This window comes from Falco biarmicus, chromosome 1 (assembly GCF_023638135.1).
Source record: "Falco biarmicus isolate bFalBia1 chromosome 1, bFalBia1.pri, whole genome shotgun sequence".
Lineage (NCBI taxonomy): Eukaryota > Metazoa > Chordata > Aves > Falconiformes > Falconidae > Falco > Falco biarmicus.
In genome coordinates this window covers 119,880,728-119,901,059 of record NC_079288.1, presented here as the reverse complement: position 1 = coordinate 119,901,059, position 20,332 = coordinate 119,880,728, and the positions used below count along the sequence as shown (strand labels likewise).

The window sequence follows — 20,332 nt, the reverse complement described above, 5'->3', positions numbered from 1 at the left end:
TCATCTGAGCCATACTTCCAGGAACATTTGTGTAATGAAACATTCTAAGCTTCGGATCACACATTGCCTACTGGTGCAGTCACCCAGAAACATGGATAGTGCCTAAGTGTTTTTCTAGAGTGATGGGGACATAACCACCATGCGATTTCCATCAGCTTTCTGAAATCAAGATGTGGGTATTGCAAGAAGTTCTTCGCTCTGTGCCCACTGCAGAAGCCTTGTGCTTATTTTAATACTGTACATCCCAATCTCCTCCACTCACTGCTATTTAGACCCAAAATCCTGGTATATCTTCAGCTTCCCTGGCACCATAGCCCTGGTGCTAAAGGTCACGACAAAGGTTTTATGGTCATAATCCTAAATAGTACCGCTGCTGTTGCTTACCTCGGTGGATGACAGTGGTTCCCAGGTTCTTTGGCAGGAGTAGAATTCAGAGGAAAGTGTTCTCTTAAAATTTCTCCCTGGTATCAAAGAAAGAAAGAAACCAAAAATTAAAAAAGGAAAAAGCGGTTAAGCCACCTAAACACTAGAGTCACACTGCTTGGTGAGAATCCCAGCCACAGACTCACAGTGATTCTGCATTTACCTTCTTCAAACTGAGCTGTTGTCACTCACTCTCTGCTCAAGCCAAAGGCTTAAAAAAGCTGAAGTTTCTACTCCAGGCAGTGGCCAATATTCCATGGAGTTGGGTGCTAAAATATTCAATGGCTTCCAATTTGTAATCCATTCTGTATCATGCCGATGGTCCTCCTCTTAATGGTCTTTCTGAGAAAAAAAAAAAAACTTCATTGCTGTGTTGCTATAATTATCTCAGACACAATGACTGAGAGAAACTAAATGTGATGCTTTTAATAACTGATTGCAAGACTTTATTAGCTATTGATCTTAAATCACATGTAGCAGATCTGGAGGAGATGAGCACATCTTGAAAAAATCTGAACATTAGAGAAAACTGATCTCTGTGAAATTGAGCAGAGGAAATAAATGATGGCAATTCATGGATAAGAAATAAAAATGGCCAAGGTATGGGTTGCACCACTTCTTATACATTTGCATCAGTGTTTGTTCAACACACCGTGTGAGAACTTTGCAGGTGGGAAACCAGTAAGGAGCTCTGTAACTCAGTAAAAGCGCTTGTAATTACTGTTCTGTGAAAAAGGGAAGCAAAGACTGGATCAGAGTTTGTGGGACTGACAATTTTTTGTATTGATTTTTAAGGAAATTGAATCAGCCGGGCAATTACATTATTTCAACCAACAGGAAAACACGTGGGGGGAAACCCATTTTCTCACATAATGGGAGCTGGGGATGCAGCTGGGAGGGGATAAAAACCCCACCAAACCAACCTATGGCTGCAGCTCGGCACGGCTTTACTGCATGTATATGAAACTTGTGTTTCCGGGGGTCGTTAGCTGCCGAGAGAGCCGACACCGGGCGACAGCGTAGAGCAGCCCCCTGGGCGGTGGCAAGGGGCCGTGGCAGAGCCCGGGGCGGGGGGGGGGGGGGGGCGGCAGGCCGCGTCTCCGCGGGAGCAGCACCCCCCCGCCCGTCCCCCGCGCCCCGCGGCGTGGCGCCGGCGGGCTCTAGGACCGCGCGGGAGGCGCGGCGGGAGGCGGGCGGGTTGAAGGGCTCCCACCTGCCCGCGGGCGCCCGCAGTCCCCGGTGCGGCGGGAGGCGGGCGATGAAGGGCCCGCGGGCGCCCGTGATGTTCGGGGCGGGCAGGTACAGCATCCCGCCGCCCGCCACCAGGAACCTGGAGGATCTGGACTCGGTGCAGAGCGTCCTGCTGCACAGGTCAGTGGCGGGGAAGGGGAGGCGGCCCTGCAGCCCCTCGCTTTCCGCCCGCATCCCCCGGGAGCGGCGGCCGGGCCACTCCGCGCAGCAGGAGGTCGCCGCAGCCCCGCGAGGAGCCGCCGGCCCGGGAGCGCCCCGGGCGGGCCGGGGGGGAGGGGGGCGGCAGCGGGGGCCCGTGGCGAGCTCCCGGCCCTGCGGAGAGGCTCCCCGCGGCAGCCTTTTGTTGTCGAGGCGGGAAGCGAGAAGGGCCGCGTCCCGACCGCCCCTCACCTTCCTCGGGCGCCGGGGGCGCGCCGTGCCCGCCGCCGCGGGGGTAGGGGCGGGCGGGCGGCGGGAGCTGGGCCCGCCCGGTGCCCGGGGAAGGGGCGGCTGCTCGCGGGGCACCGGCTCGCCCTCGGGCTTTCCCTCCTCCCTGAGGAGCGGCGGACCGGCAGGTGAGGGGAGCTCCCCTGAAGCGTTTCTGCAGGGCTGCGGGGCAGCCCGGGGGCTCCCTCTGGGTTTCTGAGGGAAGCGGGTTGACAGAGGGAAACTCTTGCATCAGTTCCATGTGCATTTTGCACCCTTCTTTAAGGGCAGGGGAAAAAATGCAATAAACCTGAACTCGCACACAAATGCGGGCCGGGCACTCCTTAAGCGGGTGTGTGGGATGCATGCTGCCTGAGAAGACGCTGGGGTTTGCCCCTGCCTTCGCCATCCCTAACGTGCAGTACTCCACTGTGTCCCCCCACTAAGAAATCTCAACATTAAGTTCTTGCCCCATAGGCCAAAGCAGGACTTTCAAAGTCAGCCTCAGTGCCATTTTCTGTGGCCAGCTGAGAGCCGCTTAAACTTTACAAAGGAAACACCAGCCCGTTTGGTGGCGGTGTCCAGGAGAAGCCCATCTCCAGTTGTCCTATAAAGTGCCTGCTTCCTAACGCATTTTCTCAGCTACATTGATTTATCTCCTACTGAAGGAAAAAGTACACTTTCTTTCAGTGCCGACTCCAAACAGCTTTTGCTATGGAAACTAACAACTATTAACTCAGCTTCTCTCCAGCTCAAAGCATCAAACTGAATAGTCGCTTAAAATCCATTCCTGTGAACGCTGAGGATGAAAACACTGAGTACAGCAAGGAGGGCACACCAGGATCAGCCCGTTCCTGCATTGCACGCCGAAACCACTTTTTAAGCAATAAATGTGCCCATAAGCTAACAGGGGACCTTCTGGTATCTGAAACCCTGTGCATGCATTTGTCAGTGACTTAACAGAAAATGCTCCATTTCAAAGTTGGGTTAAAAACATGCTGCCCCATGGTATTCCTTACATTCATATACTTTCAGTGTAAGAAGGTACTATTCATACTTGAAATGTTTTCATGTTGACTGACTGCAAATAATGGTTTTCTTTCATGCTTGATATGCCTGCTATGCATAGCAGGTGATCCTAAAAAAGCCTGTAGATTTAAAGCAAAGCAAAAACAGTAGGAAAAAATCTTATTTGTAATTACAGCTGCTTTTCATGCTAGAGGGAACTCCTGGCTCTGTAAGACTGTTTAGCAAAAGAATGAGATGGGTTGAACTAGTCTTCCCGAATTCTTCTTGGCAGTCTTCTGTGGGGTTTATGTTGTTCTTCTAAAATACTTGTGTTCTAATTGTATAGAGGGAAGTTGATACACAAAGCTTAAAAGTCGGAAAGAATGGTCTATTTATTGAGCACTGGGGTGTTTTCTCACAAATTTTCTGTTCCTTTGGTCACAAAGGTGGCCTTCATTTTTCATTTAGTCTGTTCATATGTAAATATTCCAATTAAAATGACAGTCCAGTATCACTATTCAATTCATGCTACTTTGCTGTGGATGGTCTTTATGCAGTAATGTCAGAAAAGCTGTGAAGGGAAGATTTTGTAATTATGATCTGATTGGTGTAGTTCTATGTAAACCTTGTAATCACAAAATCCTATTTATTAAGGAATGCCTGTGAAGTGTGCCTTTTGTCTCTTAAGAAAGTCCAGCAGGATAGGGGAAAGCTGTATTGTCATTAATCTTTAAAAAAAAAAAACTCGTTTCTGTCTCATTTTTGCTGATGCTGAACACTGAAGGAATAAAATAACAATAGGAATCAATAGGTGAAAAGTCTGTAATGTCACTCTTTACCAGTCCAGGTTTTCTGTTAGTTTTTCTTCAGATGTTTGAGTAAAGCAGGTGTTATCAGCAAGAAACAGAACTGTTACACAACGATGAAAATATTTCCCTTGTCTTATTCCTAAAATCTTAGTTGTATCTACTTGTAATGTATCACATTATATCTGTTATATATTGTGTTAAGTCTATCCAGTTGTTGATAGAACCTTCCTAGAAATCTTGCCTGATTTGAGAACAAGCAAGAAGGAAAAAATGAAACTATGAGAGGTCACTTAGCCCTTCTTATTTTTTTATGAATAATGAAGAGCTGTAATTTGAAGTATGGAAGGGGAGTGGGAAAGCAAAGGCACGCTTAAAATGCTGTTGATACGCCTAGTGAGTGTAAGACAGATTCAGCAATGGTCCAGGTATATGCAGTGAGATTTGTCTCACAGTGTTACTGTGGCCTGTTTAAACTGCCTGCACTGTACAAAAGAGCCACAAAAGTGGTAGATCCAATCATTAAAAGAATTCTCCCAGTCTGGAGCACTGTTCAGGTAAGTACAGAGACAGCACTATGGTCTGCTTTTCCTCACCCACCACCTGCATTTAGCAGGGGGAGTGACCCTGAAGAAGAAGGGGAGATTGCTAAAAAATCAGGGATCTGATCTAATTCTGGGAGAGTGCATTGACACCTCACAAGCATAACGGGTACTCCTGAGTATCAGGCGGCATTCAGTCGTACCAGAGGGACCGTTAGTTTGCCCCAGTATGCCAGAGGTGTAACACTGTCACAGTTTTCAGCCCTGTGTTGAGAAGAGCTCAACTACATCCGCAATTCAGGCCCAACAAGCCCTCTGAATGTGAATCCGTGAAATCAATCTGGCATATCATCAGTGAATTGTGGGTCCTGGTAAGATTGCTAAGATTGGGCCTGACTATACGAAACCAAACGCGTCAAGTTAGAGTAGTCATAAACACTAATCCTAAATTTCCCTGTGCTCCTCCATCTAGCTGCCAGGAAAGACTCTAACTCCAGCCTCATTACTTCTGCATCGGGTTAAAAAAATCAGCTGTCAGTACGTAATAATGAAAAAATGTTAGTAGTTTAAATTGGACGGTGGTTGGAGTTGGGGTTCACAAGTATCCATGCAACAGTTCCCAAAAATAGTTACACCCTAGTTATTTTTCTCCTTTATTAGAATGGACCAGAGTATCTCTTTGTGTGTCCTATACACTGTCCTCTTTTAACTCCAATCTAGTCCTGAATATAAATGTGGCTCAAGGTAGACTTACTTTTAAAGCATAATAGCTTTTGAAGCAGGTTAATCCAAAAAAGTAACAAGGAACTCTTGTTCTGAAATTAATTTCTGCACATGGATTTAGTTCCTTGCACTAATCAGAACAATCTTAAGGCAAAGAGGAGTGCTTTTTAACTACCCACTTTTTAAATGCTTATTCACCAGTTGTCCAGTAAGGGTAAGCTGTGATATTGATGCCAATGATGCCCTGTGGCAAATTTTTACCATCTGCTTGTTAGTAACAGCAACCTAACATGGAAGGCTTATGGGTTCCTCAGTGAGAAGCATCAGCTCAACTACTGGGAGTAAGTGTAAAGGATCTGCCAGAAGACAAATTATTTCGAGACTTTCCCTAATATTTATGCACAAGAAATGAGAGGCTTTCCTCTCGAGAGGGATTGTGTGGGAAAATCTGTGTCTTCACTAAAATGAAATCCTGCTGTGTGAGATATATTATGTCTTGAGATCTTTAATTGTTCCCACAGCAGCAAAAATTTCACATTCAATTCAGAAAAATACTTAGGTGACTCACAACTACCTAAGTGGACCAAAATCTTCCATCATCCTTTCTTTCATGATAGGGTTATCCCTATAAAACAGCAGTAGTGTAGGACTGCTGCCTCCTTTTTAGAGTGCCTGTATTTCTCACTTATTGAGCAAACAACTGGAAACAATTAACCAACTCTTGAACTCAGTGAAATTTAACATAACTAACACAGGACCATCTGGCATAGACTATCGCTTCTCGACAGAAACACTTCAGTGTGCTGTTCAGCGTATTATAAGTGCTTGCAAATACAAGCAGAATTAGGGAAGGCGGGACACTGTATCTCACCTACCTCTATTAAAATTCTAATTTTAATATTTCTCTTAGATATGCAGGAATATTCTTGCAGTATTCCTCTTAGAAAATCATAAAATCATTAGACTCTTTGGGAAATTGTGTTTATAAAGTATCTTTTTTTTCAAAAGTGCTTTTTTGTTTTCAAAAAGTAAATTGTTTGGGAAGTGGGGTACTTTCAGAATATTTTTTCCACTTATTCTTCTGGAAGCAATATAAAGCATGAAAGTTGGTGCATATCTGGCATTCTGACAATTGGAAACAACCAAAGACCTGATTTATTTTTTTCTCTTTTAAAGAATTGTCTACCATGCATGCATGGGTTTTGTACTTTGTGTGAAGTGGTTATTGCTGGCTCAGATAGGAAAAAAACCTTAAATTATCTACCATATCCTGAGCTAAACTGAATGAAACCATGTTAGAATTTTTTTTTTCTTTAGGTAGGGAATGTTTCTGTCTCCTTTGGATAGCTTTGTAGTCTTAAAATCCACGTAACAGTGATTTATCTGTAAAATCAGGTCTTGTACAGGCACTTCAGAATGGCCACAAAATTTAATATAGGTATCTTTAACTACTTCAGTTGAAGCCTTAATGACATGGATACGAGTCCAGAACATTTCTGTTTGTTAATTCACTTGAAATCACACTTATTAGTGAATGCTTCCTTAAAACGGTTTCAAGCACAGGAATTTCATACCAGAATTCTGTGACTTCTACATAGTGCTCCAGCACTATAAAACCTCACTGCTGAAGCAGTGCAAATATCCCACTGAGCAGAGATTAAATCCAACACATTAAAAATGTTCCAACAATTATTCTTCATCCCTTTCGTTATTCACCATGTGTGTCCTGATGGGTTTACTGACATAGCTACGCAGCAAGTTGTCTGCAGGGTTGCCATGGGTCTTGTTTTTCATGGATGTGAATAATTTAAGTCCTGAAAACCAAGTAGGGTTCCCCCCCTCCTCTTGACTGTGCATGATTTTGCATTCGTAGACTGTATTGACTGATTTAAGGTGCTAAATCATCTAGCTTGTTCGCCTGTCTCACATCCTTGCCTCTCCTTCCTAACCTAACTGCTTTCCTGACTAACCTACAGAGAAGTTACCTTAGTTTCTTATGACAGAGCATAACATAAAGCATAGAAGTATTCCACCGCTAACCATTTGACTTCATGAAAATTACGATTTACCTCATGTTTCTTTCTCCAAGTCAGTTTTTTATTATAAGCAATGCTTTGAGGCTTGCCCTGGGACTATGAGTTTCATTAGTAGTCTCTTTTATGGGACTGTTGCTGGGACCTTGATATCAGTCAACTAAATAGTCTGTTCTCCATTATGTGTTCCATATTGACCCACTGAAAGACTTTCAAGGGACTAGTGAGACTCAGCTGCGCGTTCTGAGGAAGCAAACAGGGAGGCTGGGCACTTTCAAATGTTTGTTTATGATTATTCTTGCCAGCCGGAGGAGCGGCCGGCCAGCTGGCCTCTCTACCAGCACACTCAAACGGCAATTTACCTCCTCCCGAGGCGGGCAACAGTGCGGGGCCGTTATTACCGCTTACCGATGCCCGGGGCTCTCTCCCGGCCGGCGGGACCCTCCGCGGGCCTCCGAGGCGGTGCCGCCGCCGTTCCCGCTCCCGCGGCGGGCGGGACGTGCCCTCGCGCTTCTTCCCGTCTCCATGGCGCCGGCCCGGGGCCGCCAATGGGGAGGGCAGGGCGCGGGTCACGTGCCCGGCCGGCGCGGAGGGGCGCGGGTGTCATGGCGTCCGGGGGGGACGGCGGGAGCGGGCGCGGAGCCGCTGAGGGGATGGAGCCGCCGCGGGAAGAAGACGCTGAGCGTGCGGGCAGCGGCAGCGAGAGCGGCTCGTGTGCTACCTCGCTGTCCGGGAGCTCCGAGTAAGGGCGGGGCGGGGGAGGCCAGGGCAGGGCGAGCGGCGGGGCGCGGGCCCGGGCCCCCTCAGCGTGCCGCCCCGCCCCGCCAAAGCGCAGCCCGCTGAGGAGGCGGCCGGTGGGCCGCGGCCCGGTGGGAGCTTCCGTCCGTGCCTGTTTGAGCCGCAGGGCCGGTTTTAGTGGCTTTGTGCTTTCTGAGGCGGCGTTTGTGTGGCAGAACCCCGCAGGTAACGTGGCGGGCGGCAGCAGGCGCTCAGCTGGCCGGCAGTCCCTGGGCTGGCCCTGGATCCCGGCCGGGCGCTGCGTGAGAGCGGGAAACTGGGGCTTGGCTCGTGTATTATAAATGCCTTAGCACTGGAGACGCCGTCAGCCTGTTTTAGCGGCCTGTCTTTTGGGAAATGGTAGGTGAGAAGACAACTCTGGAACAGCAGTACATATTTTAAAGTCACATACGCAACCGATGGGGTTTTCTTACTATTTTTTCATGTAATTCGTATAAAATTTACTCTCTTCTCTGTACCCTGCATTAAAACAATTCTGTCTGACAGTTCAAACGCATATTTCAAGGTCTAATCGATGGATTTTATTTGGCATGTTATTTTCATAAGTAATGCAGCAAAGAAGGAAAAGGTTTAAGTGGGAGAGGTTTCAAACATGTTTAAGTACACTTTGTCTTGCAGTTGTCCCGTGCCTCTGGCTCAGTGAGAAATGAAGCGGTTTGGATGTACACCTGCCTTATTTTGTTCCTGTGTTTATAAGGCAGAACTTAACTTTAACACATCTCACTTGAACCCATGCTTTTTTTTTTTTTTTTCCTTCCCTCCTCCTTTTATGAGTTTTGGATTTTTTCTTTTCCAATTCTTGCATCTAAAATGCAAATCTACTGGTGTTCTTTGTGCGTGTTCAGGGGATATAGCCGTGCTCCACAGTTTTCAACACAGAACACGATGTATAATACTGTTGGATAAATTGAAACACATCTTTTCTATCACTGCATCAACAGGACTGCGAAGCTTTAATTTTAGGTCCAAATAGTGTCTTCTATTGGGCCTGTACCAGTCCAGCCTTCTGAGTACAGAAACAAGAGGTTAAGATGTGGCTTGTAATGAAGATGGAGAGAGAAACAGTACAGTTTTGCAAAGTAAAAGGTACAAAGATAGGACTGTTAGCTATCGTAAGATAATGGCATTTGTTCATCTATAGGTGATCTGTGTATGGTTTTATAGTAGGACATATTTGAGTAAAAGAAAGAAAGAAAACCCTTGGGAATGGGTTTCTGAATTAAAAGTTACTGACTTCCAGATTAAACTTCCGTCAGTTGAAACTGTACTACTTAATACTACAGCTAATGTGGACAAACCAAGGTACACCAAGGAGCATTGGTGTAAGGGTAGAAATAGGGCTGATGCAAGTTGTTTCTTCATCAGAGCCCTATGATTTTTTGCATGGCCTATTTTCAGACAGCTGTGAAGTGAATGCTTACATATGCCATTGTGAAAGTAGTGTGTTGGTTTGGTTTTGGTTTTTTTTAATTTTGTCTAATTTAACACTTGCTGCCACTTTCACTAGTTGTGATGGATCAGGACCCTTCTAGGCAGCCATAGCTGTTAAGAGGATGGCAGCTTTGCATGTACCAAACTGATGCCTCAGTCTGAAGCCATACTTTGTTGTTGCATAGGCAAAGGTTGGGAAGACTAAAGATGATTAACTTTGCTTCTGCAAAGTATCATATGGGTGGAATTGAATCATATAGTGCAGTACAATAGTTAACCTTTGGTTCGTTGTTTTCTTTTAATTGCTTTAAAACAAGGCTCATAGATGTTAACTGTTTATTGTTTCTGAGTTTCCTTGGGTGAGAACAGTCCTGTCTTGCTTCAGAATCAGAACTTGGATCCTTCGTTTCTGGTATATGTTTCTTACATACACAGGCAATTTCAATTGGCACGTTTTTTCAGACATTTATCCTAAAGAAGAAATATTTGTGGGGATCAGCGAAACTGCTCTTAGAGGAATGTGGGTCTTCCAGATTTTTAGATCCCTTGACTGAAGCTTCCAGACCTATGTAGAAGCTCAGGTTATTGTGCAAGTGCTTGTTTTGGCACAAAGGAAGAGAGGTGGGAAGGAAAGGTGTTGAGAATATTGTATTTTATTTTTTAGCTTAGTATAAATTAGTTGTGAAACCACAGCATTAAGGAAAAAACCTGTCATCCTAGCTGTAGATTTCTTGTTTCAGCCTGTACTTTTTTAGATGTCTGTATGGATCTGTATTCAGAAAGTCATAGTTCCTTTGCAGTACCTCATTAAAATGCCTTCAAGGAGAGAAATTCATGCCGTTGTGACATTTTTTTCAGTCTTCCATCTTCATCAGCTTATTCACATAGAGTGACTTTGCCATATGTGCTGCTGCTCCTTGAAGAGCCTTTTCTCTGGAGTGCTTCTGTTTGAGTGGACCCAATGTAAACACCATGCTAACATACCCCCCCACACCCCTACCTTTTTTTTTTTCCTTGATCCATATAGTAGTTTCTAATAAAAATAGACAATGAAGCTGGAGAACGTGTGTGTATGAACTGACATCCAACTTGAAACTTCAACTTCTACCCCAAAGAAGAGCGAGCTTTTCCAAAAACAATAATCCCTTTTAAAGAGGAAAAAAAAGAGGGAACAAAGAAGGCTGTTGTACATCACAGGAGTTTCTGCTAACCCAAATGTTATTTCTTTTTAAGTTTCTAATACTTTCTTTATCAATTTTGGGTTTTCCCAATTTTGCTTACATGTACCAGAATGCAAGAGTACTCCTTAAAAAAACAAACCAAGGAAAAACTTTGTCATGTTATTTCTTACTTAACCACCTTTGAGACATGTTCAATCATAGCATTATCTGGTCCTAACAGACTTTAGGTGGCGTTATCATTTTGATACTTTATAAGAAGGTACTAAATATCTTGAGTAAGGTTTTGTAGAAGATGCAAACTCTTGACTTACCCATAGCCATTAGGAGCAGCCAAATTATCACAAGTGGTGTGTCATCTTTTAAAACTATCAGCTTGGGCAAACTAATAAATGCAAAGGAAGTGCAGGATGTTTCTTCCTGTCTGCCACATCCATAAACTTCTCTAAGTCACTGGGGTTCCTGGAAGAGAGCAATGCCGGTGTTCTCTGTATTCTTAGTCCAGCCAGATCCTCTCTTTGAGCCCTTAAAGGTGCTGTGGTGCAGTGTCTGTGTATAATGTTCTCTGTTCAGCTGGACTTTGAAGCTGCATCGCTTACCTGTATATTCAAATCAATGCTCTATTTGAATTCTAGAATACTATTTATAAATGACATTTGCATTCTCTATTCAGTAAAATAGCTAATTCTAGTATAAAATGTATGAATGTATGTTAACTTTAAACAATCAATGATATTAATTAGCACGTAAGTCTCCATTCTGTATTTTTCCTTATTTGATTTTTATCAGTGTGGTCTCAGATTGCAAGAAAGGGAGACCTGTTTGTCATCTAGTCAGGAAGAATGAACTGGTCCCGTCTGTGAAAATCTTCCATACAGAACATCCCATATGTTCCTTACATTGCCTGCTAATGCTGATTTTGTGTGTTTGTCTGTGTGAGATCAAAAACTTTTCATATTGTTTAGGTTAGATACTTTGGTAAGTTAAACCACTTAAGTACGCATCCTTTGACCATTACTGATCCTCATCCTTCTGCAGTTGGACTGTTTGGCCTGTTGCTTCTCTGTTATCGTTTTTCATTTGGTTTTTTTTCTCCTCCAAAAGAGTTTTGTTTCCTTCAGCCTCTCCCTTTAAAACATGTTTATAAACTACTTACTATTTGTCTCTGTGCTCTGGGCTTGTTTCAGTTACTACATCTTTCTTAAATTGCACTATCCAAAACTGGACATGGTTGACACATTGCCATTGCCAAATTAGGACATAAAAAATTTTGCGCTGTGCAGATGGCACTCCTGTTAATACATCCTGTAGCCTTGCCTTTTCTTTGCAGCAGCTTGTTGCTAGTGACTTAAAGTGATCCACTCCAGCTGCTAGAACTTCTTCTGTAGCAGTGCTGTGTCTTTACTTTTTTGTTGGGTATTTTTGAATGTGATCTTGAGTATGCTATTTTGAACTTGTCTTGTGAAAAGTGTTAACCTAGACTTTATCTTGAGGTTGTTTTGGGGGTGGTTTTATATATATGTAGAGAGAGGTGATTTTAAAATGTTAATCTTGTCTTTCCAAAGGGCTTGCAGTACAGACTGTCTTGTAAATGCATAAGAGAAAAAATAATTGGAGAGAACAAATAGGATGGCGTCTTTTCTCTTAAGAGAAAGCCCCATTGTGCCCATGAATGTAATTACTAATTAAAACTCATATGTGAAAGAAATTATTTGGGGTTGGGGTTTTTTGTTTGTTTTCAGAAAAGGGAGTATTGCTTTTTGCAGTGGCTGTTTTCCTGTAAGGCATTTGAATAAACTATTTCAACATCTGGGAGAGATGTCTTTCCTTGCCGTATCCATAATTTGTCTGAGAAGAGCTCTTACCCTCATGGCAAACTTAAAACAGTTGAGCTTTCAGTGTTCAGGAGGTGACATTATTATTTTTTTTCTTTCTCTTTTTCTTTTTTCCTTGTCCTCTCTCTATCCCCTCCCTATATATCTGAAGTAATCAGATGTCACTTGCATAGCAGTCTTCCTTATCAGGGTTGTCACTGATAATTCTTCTTTCTTTCCCAGTGACCTTGAGCCTGAATGGCTGGATGGTGTGCAGAAAAATGGGGAATTATTTTATTTAGAATTGAGCGAAAGTGAAGAAGAAGTTCTGCTTCGGAACACCTGTCCAGAAATGCCAGCCGTGAATCATGTCAGGTTTCGTGAAAATGAAGCTGAAGTTATTCAAGAAGGATCACGAAAAGAAAGAAAGTATGAACTGAAGAACCTGACCAAAATATTAAAAAAGAAGAGTCTTTTACCAAAGTGTTCTGGTAAGAAAGGCAGTGGAAGTTGTAATGTGCACTCCACTGGGCCTACTTCCATACTGAAACACCAGTCTGCTCAGAAAATTTGTGTCACTGTTCAGCAAAAATACAAAGATGTATATGTTTATGTAAATCCCAGAAAACTGTACAGTGCTGGAGAAGATGAGCAGCACAAGCTGCTGGAGGCCTTAGTAGGGATTGTCCATCAGTCTTCATGGAGCAGCAGAAGAGCAGAAAAACAAGGCAGGAAGGAAAAAGTCATCAGAGGAACTGGTGAAGAGAAGCTTGTAGTACATAGCTTGGTTCCAGGTAGTTCAGCAATGAAAACAGGTCAAATCCTGATTGGTAAGTAGTTGAACAAATAGTTAACTTCTGCACTTCTCCTTTGAAATGAAGATATATTTTTTTTGGTTTGGAGTTTTTTGGGGTTTTGGCTTTTGGTTCTTTGGGGGTTTTTTTGAGGCAGCTGACTTGAACATTCCAAGGCATACGCAATTACTTACAACTGTTTTGTCAGTTCTTGAGGGATTATTTTAAATAAACATTATTGCATCTGATATTTTGTTATCTCTTCAATTTTACTTTATTAGTGGTTTTAAGAATGTGTAACATAAACTAGAAGGTGTTAATATAGTAAGGAGATGACTATCCTTCAAGGGTACAGGGAGTGAGCAGCTTGAACTTCAAACAACATATACACTGCCACCACCACCTTTAATTTAGTGCATAATTTTCTCAGTAGATAAGTGGGACTGGAGAAAAACTACAGTCTGCCAAACTTTGTATTTTGCTTTAATTCTTTTCCACACCATCCCCTTTAGATAAAAAGCTTTACTGTATATCCTTTAAATGGATTTTGTACCATAAAAATGAGGGGAAAAAATACGGAGTGAGATACATTCATATGTTACAAATGTTCTGCACAGTTTTGTTTGGATATTCTTCTGTTTAGCAAGTATAACAGCTGCTTCTTCAGGGATCATGATCAGAAGGCCTCTGAATACATAGTGGGGCTGTAGTCTGAGGAGGCAGTGAGCCAGTATAGCAGCTCTCCTTTATGTTGGTTTGGCTGTTGTCAGATACTTCCATGAGCTGATGCAACTAAATAACCTGGCAGGAAACTAACCCAGAAGAAATGTTGTCTGTCTAGTTTTTGCTGGTATAGGAAGTTAAGCTGGGGTCACAGAAGGCCTGACAAGCACCCGAGCGTGAATAATGGAGAGGGATGAACCTTTAAAGGTAGCTGGTAGTGAAGGAGCAGAAATACTTCCACTTCCAGCATCAAGAGGCCATTAAAAGGACTTGGCACTCACAAGACCCCAACCTCACAGACAGTAAATGTGAGAGAGCTAGACTACATCTGTAAAGGGTGGAAGGTTGGTTGTTTAATTACCCTTGAAGTTGGTCCCTCATAGAGAGAGAGCAAAGATGTGACGTTGGTTAGAAGATCATGAAAGTCTTGATACTATAGTAGCACGAATCCCACAAAGTCAGCATGACTGCTTTTAAAATTCCAGTGTTGTGTGTGTAAAACGCCAAATCGTGCTTTGACTAGCTGATTCTTCTAGCACGTGTTTTTGGTAGGGATGCTAAAGAATACTCCAGAGGGAAAATTGGATAACTTTCAGATTTTGCCAGAAAGAACTGATTAGTCAAGAAGTGGGGGATGCATGAGGAGGAGGAGGAGGAGGGAGGGAGTTTCAGCTTGATCTGCTTAATGGTAGTTAATCTAATTAACGTAAGAGTGGGTACTTATAATGTGCAAGTTACTTTTGGGACACAAATTTGTATGTAACTGCATGTTTGAAAGAGCAGGTGTGAAGTCAGAACATGTAGGCAAACAGCAGATCCAGGAGATAAAGCTAATCTTCTAAATGGAGATGGTACTTCATCTGCAGGATTTAATGCTTCCTGGAGCTAGTGAGGACAAAAACTGGGGGGGTTTTTGTTTTGTTTTAAATAGAAGAAAATTTAAATTAATCTAAAGAGTCTAGCAGTTTAATATGTCCTAGCCTGTCATCAACCAATATTGCCTTGTTTTTGCGCATTGGAAGCAAATACTTTCAAGCATACTGTAGTTATTCAGCTCTTAACTGGGAAAATGAGCTGTATTCTGTGCCAACAGTATAAAATATATAATTTTCATATAAAAATACTCTCAAATTATATATCTATAGTGAACACTGTGTACTCTGGAATTTTTATGTGGTGTCTAGAAATAGGAATGCTTTGCATAAATTAGATGCTCAGGTTTCAGTGCTGTCTGCATAAAGAATATGCATTAAAAAAATTTTGTTCCGGTCAAAAAACCATCTGGTTTACTGCATCTTCATGGCACATCAGAGGATGGGATAACTATGGTAAACACCCAAAGCCTGATTTAGAAGCAACTTGTAGTTCAATGGATAGCCTCCTCAGATCCTCCCAGGATCTGAAGTTGGACGGAAAGTTCAAGAAAAATACAGTAGAACTTTGCTTTTTTGGTTGGTTTTTTTTTTGTTATTGTTGTTAAAAGGCAGTTTTAGGAATCCTGTTAGGAATTGCAGAAACAGTCAAGAATGTTTCTGTGGTCAGTCTAAAACTGAACAATTTCCACAAAAGATAGCAGCTTCTTGAACAAATGACAAATACCCGATCAGTATAGCATGGTGCCTGCTAGCTGGTTTGGTTATAACTTTGTTCATATTCATTGACCTGCATATGCATAGATATTAACCTGTTTATGTTTTGCTTTTTAATATTCTAATAGCCTTCAATGGTGCAGGCCATTTTTTTGTAGTAGTCTTTTGTGAAGCAGATACTAAGTATATTTACCTTTAAAAAGAAACATTTCATAAATGATACACTGTGGTCTTTGTGGTGACTGGTTTGCAACACGTGTTGCAGGCAAATAGTCTTGACTCAGGGAATTGTTACTGAATGTAGCTCTGTCCATTAATACAAAACTTCAGATCACTGTTTCAGGTGCTGAGAAGGTGAAAACAAAACAAGACCCCAAACGATAAAGAAAATACCTTTTCCCGTGCCTTCTCCAGGCTCAGCTTCAAGCAAAAATCTCTCCCCTTTCCTAGTCTCAGGTACCCTTGCTTTCACTGCATGATAACAATGTCCCCCAACTCCGTTGGTGAAGTAATGGATGGTGCAAGAAGGTGGGACTGTGTGTGTGAAGTTTTCCTTCTACAGCTCCTTGCTTCTTTCTTGTTTTCCTGTGCTGCAGCATGACTCCTCCACAGCCCTTTAGGGATGGGTCCCCTCTGTGGGCTACAACCCTTCCCCTGGTGACTGCTGCTTTCTTCAGTACGTCTGGGCAGAGATACCATGGCTTCCCCAGCTAGGCAAAGTTTTGATACGCAATGAATTGCTTGTACCAGCTTCAGAACTGGCTATGAGCAGCACAAGGCAGCTCATGACCTCCTGCCACATGGGTCACTCCTGTAGCACCCTGCTACTAAAATCCTGCCAGTTACACTTGGGAGAGCGTTTAACTTTCCCACCTTATTTAAAACTTGGACTCTCTAGATTATTTTTTCCAAGTCTTGGGTTTGTAATATGTAAACTAATAACCAAGTTACTGATTACTTCATATTTTCATTGGCTAATTAGTTAATTTGTCAGTGATAGGTATGGTAGCAGTTTAAATGGCTAGCAAGGGGGACTACGCTTTTTTTCATTTTTCTTCACTCAAACAGTTACAAAGTGGTTATTGCTTTAACATTTTTTAGTAGAAATAACTGCTTTCCCCCCTCTAAATAATCACTTTACTCAGGTGGCTTTCTTAACTTATTCTGAAATGTGTATCCCTAATAGCTTTGAACACTTAAAACATCTGTTTATTATTTGTGCACTACACTTTAATTATTTTTTTTGAGATTGCATATGGAAGTCATAAGTCTTGTTGCTCTGCTTTATTAACCAAGCAGAATGCAGGCACTGACCATATGAAAGTAAATACAACGGTTTTGCAAGCTAAAAAACCCCTGCTGCTTTGTAGCAATCATTTCCTTTATCTTTATTTTTAATATTTAACAATTCAGCATCTATCTTAAGTTTTCAAAACAAAAAAGCCCTCATTGATTTTTATATTCTTACTGTCACTTTCATTTTCGTTAATATGAAATACAGCTGCTTTTACCTCATGTTTTTTAAGTGCCTTTTGTATTTTTCACAAAACTTTTTTTCTTACTTGAGTTCATTATTAACAATATGCAAAGCCTGGCCTGCTATGTAAACCTTTCTAGTCTTATCTTAGAGCTTATCTTCAAAGATAAAAAGCTCCACTAAGTACTCACTTTTACATCCAGGCAAATAATGGTTGTGATAGGAAATGCCATTATCATTTGATATCCCCCGCCAGCCTCCATTTCAAATTGAAACCCGTCTGATTCACAGCAGAGGATACTTCTAAATGCCAATGATCATCATTTTTACTGTAGTACAAATGGAAGAGTAATTCCAACAACACTGAAAATACAAGAAAGCTCTTTTCACTAGCAGAGCATACTATTGTTATCCTCTTTGAAATTATTTTCTGTTCTCATTTCTTTCATCACTGAACAGTGTGCATGAATTCTCTCACCCTATCAGTGGGTACAATTGTAAAAAAAAGTGTTAAAACTACTCATGGACCAGGGAGTGATCTTGGATGATAGTAAAGATGGGCTATAATCAGTTTCGAACAAGTATTCATAAGATGCAGGCTGCTGTTGCAAGCTTCAGTTGAAAGGTCCAGATCGCAGCCCATTCACTAATATGATTTTCTATGAGTTTCTAATCCAGTAATTCCGTTAATGTTATGTGGGAGGGTTATTTGTTTTCCCCAAATAAATAAATGTACAAGTAGCAATCTTTGCTCATTTTAATAGTAAAAACACAGATATTGCTGTTGGAGTTCTGAAGTTCTGGTAAACAAGGCCATCATTGCTGGAAAGCCAAGTGTATCTGTTACATTTCTATAGCATAGACAGTGGTTTAAAATGGTAATCCATTTACAAAAATTAAGCAACTTGCAGTCATCTTCCAACAGTTAAAATAAATGCTGGTTTTGTCATTTGCAGACCATGGAACCAAGAGTCCTGTCAGAAAAATGTCCCTGAAAGGACCAAAATACTGTGAGTGTGTGAGATTTTCATGAGGAGTTACCATATATGGTGTACTTGTTGAAAAGGCTCTCCAAAGCAGAGATGCTGGGCACGCAAGATAGAAACACAGAGCTTGCGTAAGCTTTGCTGTGTTTTCACTGTGGAGTTTGGGATGTCGTTTATGTTCTTTTAATCTCCTCTTGAAGCATAACAGCATTGGTTTGGGTAAAAGCAGCCTGCTAGCATATAAAGCAAGTAATAGATCTGGCTTTCTTCAGTAGAATGTGTTCCATACTTTGCCTTTTTTGGAAAGGAGTATGTGAACATTTATAAGTACTTGCACCAAGTCATTACCAAGAACAGAGGAAACTAAATACCAGGATTTCATGAAAAAAGTGTCCTCAGTCCTCTCCCATGGTTCTGATTTTAATTCAGCCAAAAATATTCACTTCTCATCACAGTATGGAAGTGGTATTCACTTACCAGTCAGTGTCCCCCAGCTTAATACAAAGATCATCTACTTTTAGAAACAGTGCTTGCAGGTTTATCTTTAGGGAATGGGTATTTAACAAAAGTAGTAGTCCTGTGCTTCATTGCAAAATGATAGGCAGCTCTGAAATAAACATTTTTGGGATGCCAGCAGTCCCAAAGACTTTTCTAAACTTTGTCTCTAAAAAAGCAGGAAAAATTTCATCAGCTATGTGCAAACTAGGTATTTGATATCAATATACACTGTTCTTAGCTACTACTGACTGGATGCAAGAAGTCTTTTCTAATGAGAAGATGGGAAGATACAACAAAGAAAATAGGAAAGAATTCCTGCTTCTCTCCTCTCCCTGTTCCATCACTAGTAAAATTCAGTTCTGCTTGGCATTGTGTGGAGGACATACATGGACATCTTACAGTTTCTGTGTGAACTGAGAATCTTCTTATAATAAATTATAGAAATCAGAAGCTTGATTATTCATTGTTATGGGATTTTTAAAAAAGCTTACTTTATTCCTTAAAGAGAAGGACATGGATTTTTTTCTAAATTAAATTCATTGACTCAAGGTCTGATATCCTGGAGCTGCCTGAAGAAAATTTATTTCCTCTATTGCGGTTGCTCATTTTGTCTCTAAAAATGGAACCAAGTGAGACTGTTCTAATATTCTTCATCTTGTAGCATACATGCTGGTGACTTTCATGGCAGACAATAGTGATCTTATTGCTGGTAGAAACGCCAGCAGGGCAAGTGCTATTCTATATAGTATTATGCAGTAAAATTTTTGTATACAACTGTATTGTTGAAAAATCTAAAAATAAAGCAAAATTTTACATTATTTTATATCAAGTTTAAAAACAACATTTCATGCAAGTGTCTGCTTCTTGTCTATGTAAGTATATGCAAAGGGGAAAAAGTTCACTTTGATCTTAGATACTTAACAAAAGTCAGTTGGAGGGGGGTTTTCACCCACTTCATAGAGCACAAGAATGATTGGAAAATGTATTTGCAGTATCATCTGTACAGCTTTTTTTCTCTATTATGAAATGTCTCTACATCTGAAATTCAGCAATGTTTCAGTCTGGGAAAATTTGACTGAACTCTGCGAACCATCAGGTTAGATCAACTTAAGCAAATACAATTGGAAACACCATTTACCCTTTTATTTCATTTAACATAAATTGATTAAGCATTAAATAAGTGAAATTAAAGTTTATACATTTGTGCTATTTTTTTGACAGACTTAATGTCTGAAGACATGTCAGTCTCACTTTGTGTAAGTTTTTTACTTTCCTAAAGAGGAGAAAACAATTATCCAAGAAAGTGTAGATGCGAGGCTCTAACAAAGGAACATTTGCATATATAAACTCTTTTGCTGGCATCGGTTGCCACACGGGATAGGTCTTGTTGGTCACGTTCTGCTTTAAGATATTAGGTGTTTGTAATTTTACATACTTCCTATCATGCCAGTGATGTCTTTCATTCTGTTACTTCAGTCTCTATTTTTTGTATGCTCTTGTGTTTGGCAAAATAAAAGAAGGAAAAAATGTGAACACCCTACTACCACCTCCCACCCCCAGTTCTGGGAAATTCATACTGATAAATCTAGATTTTTTTCTCAGTTCTACATCAAGTTAGGACAAGAGGAAATGGTATCAAGTTGTGCCAGGGGAGGTTTAGATTGGATATATAGGAAAAATTTCTTCATGGAAAGGGTTGTCAAGCATTGGAACAGGCTGCCCACAGAGGTGGTGAATCACCATTGCTGGAGTGTTTAAAAAATGTGTAGCTGTGGTCCTTAGGGACATGGTTTAGCGGTGGACTTGGTAGACCTGGGTTAATGGTTGGACTTGTTGGTCTTAAAGGTCTTTTT

At 41.6% G+C, this 20,332-nt stretch overlaps 1 protein-coding gene across 4 annotated transcripts in view; it reads left to right on the top strand.

Moving 5' to 3' along the window:
• The first annotated feature begins 1,621 nt into the window (after nucleotides 1–1,621).
• INTU (inturned planar cell polarity protein) overlaps nucleotides 1,622–20,332 on the top strand; it is a 55,651-nt gene continuing 36,940 nt past the window's right edge. For 2 of the 4 annotated variants that reach the window (XM_056324417.1, XM_056324435.1), the window contains exons 1-2: nucleotides 7,785–7,933; nucleotides 12,656–13,242. In XM_056324417.1, the coding sequence (XP_056180392.1) occupies nucleotides 7,797–7,933; nucleotides 12,656–13,242 (724 nt within the window). In that variant the 5' untranslated portion in view covers nucleotides 7,785–7,796. The other 2 variants (XM_056324426.1, XM_056324444.1) reach the window with 2 other exon arrangements.